The 14,557-nt window shown below is 42.9% G+C and overlaps 1 protein-coding gene across 3 annotated transcripts in view; it reads right to left on the bottom strand.

Annotated features, from left to right (window-relative positions):
- Window positions 1–14,557, bottom strand: part of RBMS2 (RNA binding motif single stranded interacting protein 2) — a 199,519-nt gene that overhangs the window by 48,802 nt on the left and 136,160 nt on the right. For all 3 annotated transcript variants that reach the window (XM_082245172.1, XM_082245171.1, XM_082245173.1), the window contains exon 3: window positions 139–197. In XM_082245172.1, the coding sequence (XP_082101298.1) occupies window positions 139–197 (59 nt within the window). The remainder of the gene's footprint in view (window positions 1–138; window positions 198–14,557) is intronic.

Below are 14,557 nucleotides of genomic sequence, written 5' to 3'. Positions count from 1 at the left end.
AAATCAAGAGCATTAAAAAAAAAAAAAAAAAGGAAAAGAAACCAGTGTGTATGAGGCCTTAACCATTGCTGTAAGTAATGTAAAAGTAACAGTAAAACTAGAAAAAAAAACAAGAAAAGATGAGGCCAAGGCACATACCTTTACACTTATTAGTTGTTTTATCCAATATGGCCTTTGTAGATACAATTTTTCCATATCTAGAAGAAAAAAAAATGAGCTGGGGTTAAAAACAATGAAACTGTGATAATCGACAATAAAAAAAACATAGCCTTTACAATCTTGTACACACAATGAGAATATCGCATGCATGTTCGTCCGTTTTTTTTTTTTGCATGCTAGTCTCATATCAAAAATGAAGAGGTTACTAATTTTACGAAAATTCTTGTATGACAGAATACAACTTCGGAAGTGGCGTAATGCATTGTAATGTAATCTTTTGTTCCTGAGCATGTGTGGTCTTGCTCTTCCGATTTGTTTCAGACGAATACTGTGCTGATGAAGCGAAAAATTGTATGATCTGGTATTGTACGAGAAAAATTTTCGGTAAATTTTGGATGATCTGTCGTGATCGGTTACTTTTTTCCAGAAACATATTTACCTAGCTGGATGCAGCATTGGTCCCCTGGCACCTCTAACATTGTCAGTGGCTCTCTGCTCTGCCCCCCCCCCCCCCCTGCGCTCACTGGAGTGCTAGGTTATGGAGAAGGGAAGGAGGGAAGGGGAGAGGGCATTGACAGGAACTCACCAGCGTCATTATGCTTATTACTAGTCCAATGAGCAGCCTAACACTCGGTTCACATTTATGCGATGCGGGAAGGCTGCGAATTCGCAGCCTGTTCCCGCATCGCACACGCACCCCCGGCAGTTCACACTGCCATATGCGATACGCTGGGGGTGTCAATGTAATCTTAACGACACCCCCAGTTTGATCGCATATCGCAGTGCGATCGTGCAGTTCGCACAGGAGCGGATCGCACAAGTGTGAACCGCTGTGCGATCCGATCCTGATGCGGCTGCAAAGCTGCAAAAATGCCTCCTGTGCGTGTTTGCTCCGGGTGCGATGCGAATTTAGCCATACAAACTGTATGGCTAAACTCGCACCGCACAGCTGATCGCATGTAATGTCGGAGCAGTGCGCTTCGACATTACATGCGAACCCGGCACTCGCACAAATGTGAACCGGGGCTGAAGGAATGGGGTTCACCCAAGAAGCTGCAGAACTTTCTGTATAGAGATGCACCCTCTGCTATATATGGTGGTGTAATTTACAAAAACTGATGAACAGACTTACAAACCTATTGGAAGATAAAACTGTTTACTTCCACATATAATTTTCTGGGATGGCTGCAAACTCTTTGGGAAGAAGATTGAAAATTTAGGGAGTTTCCCATACCACACAATCCAGCCTTTTTCCTTCTTCATCACAATGCCATTATACGGAAAACATAGAAGCACTCCCTTTTAATACATCTTGTGAATGCTGCAAGAATGTGCATTCCAGCCAATGCCATAGCTCAATGGTTTGTGAGAAAAAGGGCACAAAAGGGGCTTTCTGGCAGAAGTGGGTCTACTGGATGGTATTTACATTTACTACTGGATATATTGATGCACTGGCATCAACCTCTACCTGAACCTTATTTTTCAACCTCCAGAAACAATGCATCAGCCACTAAGGACTAGGCTTTAATCACACCTACCCATGTACCCCATCTCCCCCCCCCCCCTCATATGCTATCCCTCCCTTCCATGAAACTCTCCCCCAACTGTCCCCCTCCCTTCTTTTTATTTTCTTCCTATGCTTTCAACCTTGGTTTTAATCTTTACTGTATCCTGAATTTGGGATTATCCCTGTTGTCCTTAAAGAGGTAGTACAGGTTTTTATTCATAATTTCCTAGTATGCACTGCATACTAGTACATTATGACAGACTTGCCTACAGACAGAGCCCTCCAGTGATTGTTGTGCTGTCACGGCTCTGCCTGATTCCCAGCAGCTTCCATCTTCACCCGGTCTTCCTTCCTTCCGTGTTTCATATCTTCAGCTGCTTGACTGGCCAGGCAAAGGCGACATCACTCCCAGGCATCCGCACGGTCACACCACCACAGCACGCAGAGAGGGATGTAAATGTGGTCTGAGCTGTGCATGTGCAGCTCAGATCACAATATCCGCTGACAGGCAGGGGGGAAATTTATGATAGAAGAGACTTCTAGGGTCTCTTCTGTTATATATATATATATATATATATATATATATATATATATATATATATATATATATATATATAAAAAAAAACTCTGCCTGTCAGTGTTTTGTCCATTTACTGACCTTACTACCACTTTAAAGTGATTGTAGACCCTTCATTTTTTTTTTCAATAACAAACTTGTTATATTTACCTGCTCTGAGCAATGATTTTGCAGTGATCCTCCTGGCACCTGACCCCACCCCCCCCCCCCCCGCCAAGTGCTTACCAAAGCAAGGTGCTTGTTATAATGGGGGCACCTGTGCAGGCTCTCTCCTGAGCTGGCTGTGTGTGTGTCCACAGACACATAGTGCAGTTTGGCCCTGACCCCTCATTGGCTGTGAATAAAAAAAGTGGGAGCCAAAGGCACATCACTGGATTGAGCTCAGTCTCAGAAAGTATAATGGAGGGGGCAGGGGGAGCTGCATTTAGAAATACACACATATACACATACATATACAGTGGCAAGGTGGCTCTCCTGTGCTGCAACAACAAACAAACACAAGGGCGCACCGGCCTAGTGCATTATCATTTAGATGGTTTATTTAAAAAATAGGATTAAAAATACTCACAAACGAGTTCTTGTTAAAAGCATGTCACAAAAGGAACACAGTCCTCAGTAAAGGTATCCGAGGATGAGTAGTCCCTTAGATTCTTGAAGGCTAACGCGTTTCGAGGCCTAGCCTCTTCCTCAGAGCCTAAAATCGCATGTCCAGGCCCTTGCTTAAATACTAGACAATGATAGTTGTAACGAGACACAGATTGGGGCAAGGCCCTCCTCCTGGGGGTGTATACATGGGGTGCCCTCCCACAGCATCAGTGGGCAGTAGTAAAATCAAATACATTGTGGAGGGTGCCTCCCCCTAGGAATATTCAGGTCAGAGGGTACAACACAGTACAATGGAACCGTGTACTGATGTTTAGAGTGTTGGTACAACAACGTGTACCAACACTCTAAACATCATTAATTAAATAATTTAATTAAATCAACATAAGCAGCGGGGACCTGCTCACCCCCCAGGCCCTGGCGCAAAAGCTTAGCCCATTCAGTTATTGTCTGACACACCTTTGGAGTGTGAGGTCACTTATGCATAACAAAGGACATCAGCCACATCCTCCATTTTTAAAGTCTCACGCACTGCAGTGATAAGTGCGTCTACCAGATTTCCCGAGAGAAAAAAACAAAAAAGATGTAAGGAAGGAGAAAAAAAACGAATTGCTAGGACCAGAGATCCCAGCCAGGAGCCTAGGTCCTTACTCCTGATTAGACAGATTAAAACTGATTACCTAGAGCAGAGAGGGGGGGTTATATACCAAGTTGGGGACGACCCATGGGCGTAGCCAGGTGTTTTTTGTTCTGCCTAGTCCTACCCCTTGAGGAGGCAATATAACCCAGTAGTTATGATTTATGGAGCACTGTGTCAGTCGATGAACGAAACAGAAAATAAAAACTGCAGAGGTGATCAAATCCCACCAAAAGAAAGCTCTATTTGTGGGGAAAAAAAAGGACATTTCTTTGAGTACCTCATTGCACGACAGCACAATTGATAGTTAAAGTAACTCCGTGCAGTATCGCAAAAAATAACCTGGTCATGAAGGGGGGTAAATATTCCGGAGCTGAAGTGGTTAAACTAAATCTTTCCAGATATTTCTGAAACTGGCCCTATGCCTTCCTTAATTATATTAAGTCATAAATGTGGAGCAGGTATGTAGCCAGTGATGACAGAACTCCTGGTTTTTATTACTTGATCCAGGTAAGCGTCTCAGAAAGTAATGAAGATATCGGATTAGCATTACTATCAGGCAACTAGCATTTTCAGATACGGAGGTCATCATCAGCATCCTATACATGACTCCCATGCACAGTATAATATGGATTATCAGTGATATAATGTAAAACCATTTCTGTAGTGCACCATGTCAAGCATTTACTTCAAATCGTAGGTTCAGCATAAACGTTACCTTGGAAATTATTTCAAAATGTCGTTAGCTATGATATCACCCCACCAAATTTCGGCAGCAAACTCGCAGGGCCTTTCACTAAAATATTCATATTCAATGTACATGTTCCAAAAAATTATAAAATGTATGACTTCAGGGACTGAATGACAGTGCGTTAGCTTCGCAAGCTTCAACAACAAGTTTAGGCAGCAGACGACCCACTCATCGGCACACGCAGGGATACATCATGCTGCTAATTATTACTCAGTCTCCAAATGTACAGTATATGACATTAAGACAAATATATCCAAATGCTGGGGTTTGTATTTTCCTCTTTAAAGAAATGCAATGCACTAAGAGTGGGAGCTGCTTGGGAGGACATTTGGGATTACCCAATGCAACAATTGGTCTCTACCAGGGATTGAGTAATCCAATTTAAAATTCTCCATAGGATATATTTTACACCCAAAAACTGCACAGGATTTTCCCCTCGCACCCATTAAAATGTTGGCGTTGTCCAGTGCAGTGGTCCTCAACCCTGGCCTACAGGGCCCACTAACAGGCCAGATTTTAAGTATTACCTTGGGGAGATGCAGACTAGAGTACTGCAATCACTTAGCAGCAAATGATATCACCTGGGATGTATTTCAGTTATCTTGCAAATCTGGCCTGTTAGTGGGCCATGTAGGCCAGGGTTGAGGACCACTGGTCCAGTGGATCCAGCCACATTTATATATATTTTTTGAGAATGTCCAGTCATTAGGCCCTTTTGGGGAGATGTATTTGTTCCATCACAACTGTTTCGGTGCCCTTATCAATTGATACCTGTATACTAGGTCTTGTTAATTTGTTGCCCATGTCCAGAGCAATGAAAACTTTGTTGGGTCTGTTACTGTTCTACGCTTGTAAGGCTATTCTTCTTAAATTAAAATCCCCTCAGGCTCCTACATCTAATTTCTGAAAGTCCATAGCTAAAAGTGATTGTAAAGTCCCAGTTTTCTTTTTTATTAACCAGTTGCCGACCAGTCACGTTGACCGTACTGCGGCAAAGTGGTTCGTTATCGTCCAGTGACGTAGTACTACGTCGCTGGACTCCTCCCCCTGTAGGCGGCGCTCGCGCACCGCCGGAGGCGCGCTCCCGCTGTTTTCATTCACAGCGGGAGTCGGGCCAGTGGAGGAGGGGCGGCGATCGCCGCTGCTCTTCCCCGATCGTCGGGGAATCTAGTTTGGAGATCTGCCCGCTTGTGTAAACAGAGCGGGCGGATCTCCTAAGTGACAGGGAGTGACAGATTGCAGTGTTCAGCATAGCTGAACATGCGATCTGTCCCTGGCTCACACAGTCACCTCCCCCCACACACGTCAGTAAGCACCAGGCATACATTAACCCCTCCCTCTCCAATAAAATTAACCCCTTCCCTGCCAGTGTCATTTTTACAGTAACACAGTGCATATATATAGCACTGATTACTGCAGTAATGTCACTGGTAACCCCAAAAGTGTCAAAAACGTCAGTCAAGGGTCCGATCTGTCCGCCGCAATGTCGCAGAACCGCAAAAAAAAAAAAAACGCAGATCGCCGCCATTACTCGTTAAAAAAAAAAACACCAAAAATGACAGAAATCTTTCCCTTAGTTAGTAAACGCAATAACTTTTGCGCAAACCAATCAAAATACGCTTATTGTGATTTTTTTTTACCAAACATAGGTAGCAGAAAACAAATTGGCCAAAAATTTAAAAAAATTTTGATTTTTACATTTTTTGGGGGGGGGGGGGGGGGAATTTCATATAAAAAATTTTTTAAAAATATTGTTATCTTTTCAAAATAAACGCTCTTTTTTTTATAGCGCAAAAAGTAAAAATCGCACAGGTGATCAAATACCCCCAAAAGAAAGCTCTGTTTGTGGGAAAAAAAAGGACGTAAATTTCGTTTTGGTACGGTGTCGCACGACCGCGCAATTGTCAGTTAAATTCGCACAGCGCCGAATCGCAAAAAGTGGCCTGTACGTAAGACAGCAAAATCCTCCGGTGGTAAAGTGGTTAAATAGCAAACAGGTTATATTTACCTCCTCTTCTTAGATTCCTGGCTTGAGCTCCTGGCCACTCCCTCCTGTAGAGTGCTCCCACAGCAAGCAGCTTGCTATGGGTGCACCGGAGCCGAGCTGCAGCTCTGTGTATCCATTAAGACACGGAGCTGCCATTCGGCCCCACCCCCTCTCTGTCCTGATTGGCGTTTCACTGACAGCAGCGAGAGCAAATGGCACCGCTGCTGTGTCTCAACCAATCAAGAGAGAGAGCCCTGGACAGGTGAGGCAATCGTGGACATCGCTGGATAGAAAGGGGGCTCAGGTAAGTATTAGGGGGGCTGAGGGGGCTGCTGCACACAGAAGGTATTTATCCTAATGCATAGAATGCAAGAAAATAAAAAAATCTTCTGACTTTACAATGGTACCACTGAATAAATATACATAGGAGTCAAGAGGATGCCCTAATACATTTTCCAAGGTCTGGGAGGTTTGGGCTGAATCCAAGGAGACGATAGCTTCCGTCCCCATGTCCCCCTAGCACTTCTGGTAGCAATTTCCCTGGGAGTGGCTCATTTCAGAGCGCTGTAGGATCAATCCTCTTCATATGTTATTTATGGTGCCTTCAGTGGAGCAAATTTATTTGCCCTAGGGCATTGGTTGCCATACCAAGTCTGTTTTGTGAGAAGTTCTTTTGTTAGGTCATATTGTGTTTGTTTAAGCCTGGGTATGCCCAATAGGCTTTGTTTTGTATGAATATGCCTTTTGAAATCAAATAAAGAATTTACAAAAAAAAAAAAATGACTGGGAGCTGCCAACATTGCCCTCTTTCTGAAAACACTAGACTCCGGTCTATCTCTGCCTTTAGTCTTTCTCAGTCACTGACCTGGTATAAGCAGCCAGATCAAAAAAAGTCAGGACTAGTTGTTTAGGCTGGGTACACATTGTCTGGACAGTGTGTAAGGCAGTCCGTGCGACAGAAACCAATCTAACCGTCTTTTGTTGAAGGGACATGCTGGAAAACCAGCATCCAATCAGTCCCTCCTGAGACTACAATAGCACAGTGGGGGAGATCACCGCACCAACATTGCTTGTGTCGGTATGGATATTGGTCAGTTTTTTTTTAATTCACCCTGCTGGGCTTCAATTTGTATTCTTTATAAAGTGAAGCTTTACCGCAGTCACTAAGCTCTGGAGGAAAATGAGTGCAACTGCACTTGCAAAGTGCACAGTCTGTTTGCCTTCAGTAAAGCCGGCCATAGACTGTTCAAACCTCACCTGGTTTAGAAAGATCTAGCCAAGATTTGAACCATGTATGGGCTAGGGATGCACCGATCCGATATTCGATCGGATAGCGGCGCCGATATGGCCATTCTAGCTGGATCGGGGGATCGGTAACATTGACCGATCCACTGGCTGATCCGGTTTTTGCTTAGTAACGGCTCAGCCATCCCTTACTTGGTGTAGTAGTAGTATGGGATGGGAGCCGCTACTTCCTGTATAGTCCTGGCTCACAGGCGGAGTGATATCAGATGCACTCCGCCTGAGAATGGAGGAGCCGTACACATGAAGCAGCGGCTTTGCTCTGTACTGCAGCCGCTTGCTTTACGTGTAGCTCCGGATCGGTTCCGGTATCGGCGATTTCACAACACCAGATATCGGTATCGGGTCCAAAAAAGTCGGATCGGTGCATACCTACTATGGGCAGGCTGATTGTACCCAAGTTGATAAATTGGTCAACTTGGGTACAACCAGCCTGTCGGAATTTCATGTAATTGTTGCCAGTGGCTATAGCCGCTAGCAATACTCACTGTGTGTTCTCCAGGGGTGGCTACTTTGCCGGGAGAACAGAACAGCTCAACGGGAGGGATTCCTTCATTAACCCTGGCTGTGTTGATTGGAAATCGAGCAATTTGAAAATCGAATAATCTATAACCGGCTTTAATCTACACCACTATACAGAAAAACAGAAAATCATCAGTTTTTGCAAATCAAAAACTTTCACTTGGATATATTGCTGATTTTGCCTTCAGTGACGTATTAGGAGGCAACCCATGACAAATTTCAATTTTAGCAAGCTGTAATATTCAAGTTGCAGCAGATGATGGACTTGGATGAGTTAATTTGTTCAAAGATCAGGGATGGTGGTGAAGTGTGACTGCCAAGCCATCATTTAGGAGAAGGATCAGTGCCAAAATAAGAATGTTTTCTATCAGCCAACCATGACTTCTTATGTACCAAACAAACATCTCTGGTGTATACCCAATTTTGGTCAAGAAAAAGCTGGGGAAAAAAAACATCCTGTCCATCTTTACTAATGTCAGGTACTTTAGCGGTGATCGACTTCTACGGAATAAAAGCTGTAAATAAATCACAGTCATATCCATGCTCACATAATGGCGCTCTAGTGTGCACATCCTCTGGCTTTCAAAGCCTATGATTAACCTAATGTGAAGTCAGGAAGTGTTGGCTTGTATTTGCCTTTTCCTTCCTCTAGTAAGATAGTTACCCATACATCTAAGAATAACCCTCGCTGACAGTCCTGCTTCCCAGCCATCTCCCTCTTCCTATTCCTGCCTTCCCCACTCCCAACTGTCACTGATAACTTTTTTCTGTTCTCTCCAAGATTATTAACCCTTTCGGAATTACAAGATTCATGCCTGAGTGTAACTAAACTGCTTACATGGCTAGTCAACTTAACCAGTCCAGTTACGACAAGGGACAAAAGGAACCACATTACTAACAGTAAGCATTCACATACCATTGCTTCCCCATCACAAATTCCAGCTTGCTTCCCAAGGCCGTACTACACAGAAGCCATAAATTGAATATATTGCTCTGATGAAGGCAACAAACCTAAGCAGCTGTATGCAATCTGGTATATATGGCTTTACAGTATTAGACTGTATCTGGGCTATAATAAGGAGATCAAAGGACTGAGTTGGCAAGGCGGTATGTGTGTTCATGGATATGCCCACTATCCTGAATCGAGAAGCAAAATCTTGTTTTTTTGTCTTGTTTGGAAACCGATGGCCTACAAAAACCTTTATTTTTTGCAATTTAGGCAATGCTGCCCTACACAGCTTGAAAAGCTTACACTTTTACTCTCCCCCTTCTTACAACTCCCATCCCCCTGCCTCCTCCCTTCGATTTACTGACAGCAGACAGGAAATAACTGAGCTGAGTAGATTCGGTTACAAATGGAACGGGACAAGACATTATGCACCACTGGGTTCACTAACCTTCAATCCCACTCAACCAATTTTTTTGTCACATGCCTGTCTTTTAAAAGTTACAGAATTTAAATGATACAAGTTACATTTAAAGATAGTTTACACATAGGTTGCACAAAACAATAGCCGTACAACCCCTCCCCATTGCCAAGCTCTCTGGCAACAGCAATCCACTGCTGAAAAATCAATTCAAATAATGACTTTCTCATAGTTGCTAATTGCGTAGGGCTAAGAATGCCCCTTCCCATGTGACATTGCCAGACATGGCAATAGACAACTCAGACACTGGCACTGCATTATGGGCAGTGAGGGCAAGTGTCCAAGGGTGATCCATACTTCAGATGTTGTTCCTGTAGCTCCAGCATTGTATTGGGGTAACAGAAGAAAGCAGATACGGGCACCACATGATGTATGCTGTACAGCCATGGGTTAATTTGCCATCTGTGGGCAGAGTATAGGGTTAATCTAGCACAATAGCAAAATTAGCAGGGCCTAATTTGCTATTTGCCACCGCCGGGACAGTTTTGTGCTGCCTTCTAGAATTATTCATCTTTGGGGACACACAACTCAGGTGCATTCAAATGGATCTTTCAGTAAATGTTCAGGTCTGCATGAATCACTGTTGCATTTTGGCAATGTAATACACAACAGGAAACAGTAATGAATTTCCTCGGCGCAACGATGTTAAGGCTGGCCATACATGGGTCCAATTTTGAAAACATTTTCTTTAGAAAATCTTATCTAAGAATGTTCGTTTAAATTTCGCACCATTAGTGGGCCGCAGCCACGGCCGATTTTCGTGCGGTCATCGAATTTGAATGATCGGACATGTTGGATATTTTTTTGAAAAATGAACGATTTTCTAATCCATGATGGGAGAATCCTGCGAGAAATATAATCAAAAAAGGAACGCGCATAAGTGCAAAAAAAGAAATTTCCCGGAAAGTTAGATTCCCAGCCACTAAAATTCTTTTCTGTAGCAATATGAGGTGAAATTGATGGCTTGGTTGGTCGAATTTAGAAATCAATGGTGACACCATCGAATCACAAAAATGCACAAAATGTCACATTTTCTAAATAAAATTGTTTTTTGAAATTCGATCCATGTATGACCAGTCTAAATGAACCCTGAAAAATAATCCTCCCCACAAGTGGCTTTGCATCAGCAGAGATGTCATTTATTGTTGCCAGCCTAAGGCACACCTGTGCAATAATCATGCTGTCTAATCAGCGTCTTGATGTGACGCTGTGGATGTGAGGTGGATGGATTATCTCGGCAAAGGAGAAGTGCTCACTAACACAGATTTACACAGATTTGTGAACAATATTTGAGAGAAATAGGCCTTTTGTGTATATAGAAAAAGTCTTAGATCTGCGAGTTCAGCTCATGAAAAATGGGGGCAAAAACAAAAGTGTTGCGTTTATAATTTTGTTCAGTGTAGTTCATTGTAGTATCTAATACAAGAAATCAAAAAGTGCAATTTCTACTGATCAAAGACTCCTGTGGTGTACGTCCAAAATTGATGTGAAAAATGAATCGATCAATAAATCACCCAAGCACACCTCCACCAAAAGTAAAAATTGCCTCCTTACTAGAAACAGTGGATTCTAAGTTATAGGAGTCAAAAGCGCTGTGTGTAAATCCAAAATGGAAATCCAGTATTTATTTCCTCTCAAAGTGGTTGTGGTTGTAAAGGCAGAAGGTTTATTTTTTTTATCTTAATGCATTCTATGCATTAACCACTTTACCACCGGAGGATTTTGCTGTCTTACGTCTGGGCCACTTTTTGTGATTCGGCACTGTGCGACTTTAACTGACCAATGCGTGGTCATGCGACGCCGTACCCAAACGAAATTTACGTCCTTTTTTTTCCCACAAACAGAGCTTTCTTTTGGTGGTATTTGATCACCTGTGCAATTTTAACTTTTTGCACTATAAACAAAAAAAAGCGACAATTTTGAAAAAATATTTTTCACATTTTTTTATATGAAATTCCCCCCCAAAAAATGTAAAAATCAAAATTTTTTATCATTTTAGGCCAATTTGTTTTCTGCTACATATTTTTGGTAAAAAAAAAAATCACAATAAGCGTATTTTGATTGGTTTGCGCAAAAGTTATTGCGTTTACTAACTAAGGGAAAGATTTCTGTCGTTTTTGGTGGGTTTTTTTTAACGAGTAATGGCGGCGATCTGCGTTTTTTTTTTGCGGGACTGCGACATTGCGGCGGACAGATCGGACCCTTGACTGACATTTTTGACACTTTTGGGGTTACCAGTGACATTACTACAGTAATCAGTGCTATAAATATGCACTGTTACTGTAAAAATGACACTGGCAGGGAAGGGGTTAATTTTATTGGAGAGAGAGGGGTTAATGTATGCCTGGTGCTTACTGACGTGTGGGGGGAGGTGACTGAGTGACACAGGGACAGATCTCAGGTTCAGCTATGCTGAACCCTGCAATCTGACCCTGCCTGTGACTTTGGAGATCCGCCCGCTCTGTTTACACAAGCGGGAGGATCTCCAGACTCGATTCCCCGAGGATCGGGGAAGAGCAGCGGCGATCGCCGCTGCTCCTTCCCTGGCCCGACTCCCGCTGTGACTGAAAACCGTGGGAGCGAGCCTCCGGCGGCGCGCGCGCGCCACCGAGTAGGGGGAGTGTCTGCCGACGTAGGTCTACGTCGTCAGACCTACAAGAGCCACTTTGCCGCAGTAGAGCTCTAGTGAGCAGCGGCAAAGTGGTTAAGGTTTAAAAAAAAACTTCTGTGTGCAGCAGCCCCCCTAATACTTACCCAAGCCTGATCTTCCTCCAGCAATGTGCACGAGTGCCTCGGCTCTCCCTCCTGATTGGCTGAGACACAGCAGTGGAGCCATTGGCTTTCGCTGCTGACAATCAAAATCAGTTAACCAATTAGGAGAGAGAAGGGCAGGGCTGAATTAGGGCTCAGTGTCTGAATGGACACGCAGAGCTTGCAGCACAGCTCAGGTGCCCCTAAGATTTTGGTAGAGTCCTCGTCAAAACAGAAAAGTGGTGGATCTATAAATTAGGGGTACTATCACCTATGTGTTTAAATACAGAATTGAGCTGTCAGATATTCCTGCATGACGGATAATCCTAATCTCTTGACAACTATGAGTACAAATGATGAATCCATATATATATATATATATATATATATATATATATATATATATATATATATATATATATATAGTGACCTAATTGGAGGAACTTTCTGATTTTTTGAACGGATGATATTAAAGTGTCACGTGAGGTTAATTTGGTATCTTTAATCTGTCTCGTCCCCAGTTTGTGTTTATTAGCTATCCCGCTCCCCAATTCAGGTGGATCACTTAATGACTATTTGATACTCACTAGACTCCATCAATCACTTTTATTAGTGTATAAGTAATTGCTACTGTGAAACTGTGAATCATTTTTGAGGAAAGAGTTATGTCATTGGGGCTTCACCAATGGGAAACTGGTATTGTAATTCGCCAGATTTCAATTTATTTTGTGGACCTATATACAGAGGTTAAATAGTGGGATACACTGTCACCTTAAGGATCCAGACACATTATTGGTGGCATGTGTTTTATAGGTGGGAAGGGGTTACTTGCTTCACTGCATGTAGCACATAATCTTTTTTGATAATTTCATCATTTTTGATCACCCAATATGTATGATCAATTACCAGCAAGTCTGTGTTGCTGCTTATTAACTGCTTGGTTACCAGGGTATGTATCTTCATTCCTTGGTTTACGGATTTTCTGGACAACAGGTGCCCCCATAGCAAGCTGCTTGCTGTGGAGGCACTCAACAGGAGGGAGGAGCCAAGAGAGTCGGCGAGGGACCGGAGAAAAGGAGGATCTGGGCTGCTCTGTGCAAAACCACTGCACAGAGCAGGTAAGTATAACAAACTTGTTATATTTAAAGAAAAAAATGAGACCTTACAATCACTTTAAGTTGATAAAAGTGGTATCATAGCTTATATTAGCCACTTTAGCCCCAGCCGCCGCAGATGTACTGCGGCAGGCTGGCGCTCCCTAGGAGGAGCTAGAGAGAAATTGCGCGCCGCCGGAGGCGCGTTCCCGCCCCCGCTCGTCAGCGGGGAAGCTAGTGTGTGTGGCAGACGGTTCCGATGGCCGCCGGCCACTCGCAATCTCCCGCCATTGACAGAGAAGGATGGACGGCTGATGTAAACACAGCCGTCCGTACTTCTGCCTGAAGTTATCACAGCTGTTATGTGATCCTGCTATATAGGATTGCATGTCTCTGATGACTTCACAAGCCACGCCCCCCCACAGTTAGAATCACGCCCCTAGGGTCACATTTAACCCCTTGATCACCAGTACTGTTAACCCCTTCCCTGCCAGTGTCATTTTTACAGTAACAGTGCATATTTTTAGCACTGATTATTGTAGTAATGTCACTGGTCCCCCCAAAAGTGTCAAAAATGTCAGTTAGGGGGTCCGATCTGTCCGCCGCAATGTCGCAGTCCCGCATAAATTCGCAGACCGCCACCATTACTAGTAGTAAAAAAACACAACAATAAAAAATGACATAAATCTTTCCCGTAATTAGTAAACGCAATAACTTTTGCGCAAACCAATCAAAATACGCTTAATGCGATTTTTTCTACCAAAAATATGTAGCAGAAAACAAATTGGCGTAAAATGTTAAAAAATTTAGATTTTTACATTTTTTTGAGAATTTCATATAAAAGAAAGTGAAAAATATTGTGGTTTTTTTTTCAAAATTTTTGCTTTTTTTTGTTTTTTTTTGTTTATAGCGCAAAAAATAAAAAAATCGCACAGGTGATCAAATACCACCAAAAGAAAGCTCTATTTGTGGGGAAAAGAATAAGTAAATTTTGTTTGGGTACAGCGTCGCATGACCGCATTTGTCCGTTAAAGTCACGCAGTACCGAATCGCGAAATAGGGCCTGGTCATTGAGCAGCCAAATCCTCCGGTCTGAAAGTGGTTAAGGATAACTCCATCATAGCGTACATAGAAGATACATGTAAAATATCCATAGTGTAAAACTGTAGGACTTTAATAAAATAAAGCAATGCTAATAACTCACAATAGAGAATATAAAATCCAGAATACTAAATGTTAC

Source organism: Pelophylax lessonae (genome assembly GCF_965119305.1).
Source record: "Pelophylax lessonae genome assembly, chromosome: 2".
In the NCBI taxonomy this organism is placed as follows: Eukaryota; Metazoa; Chordata; class Amphibia; order Anura; family Ranidae; genus Pelophylax; species Pelophylax lessonae.
Note: the sequence above shows the minus strand (reverse complement) of the source record. Positions and strands in the feature narration are given on the sequence as shown.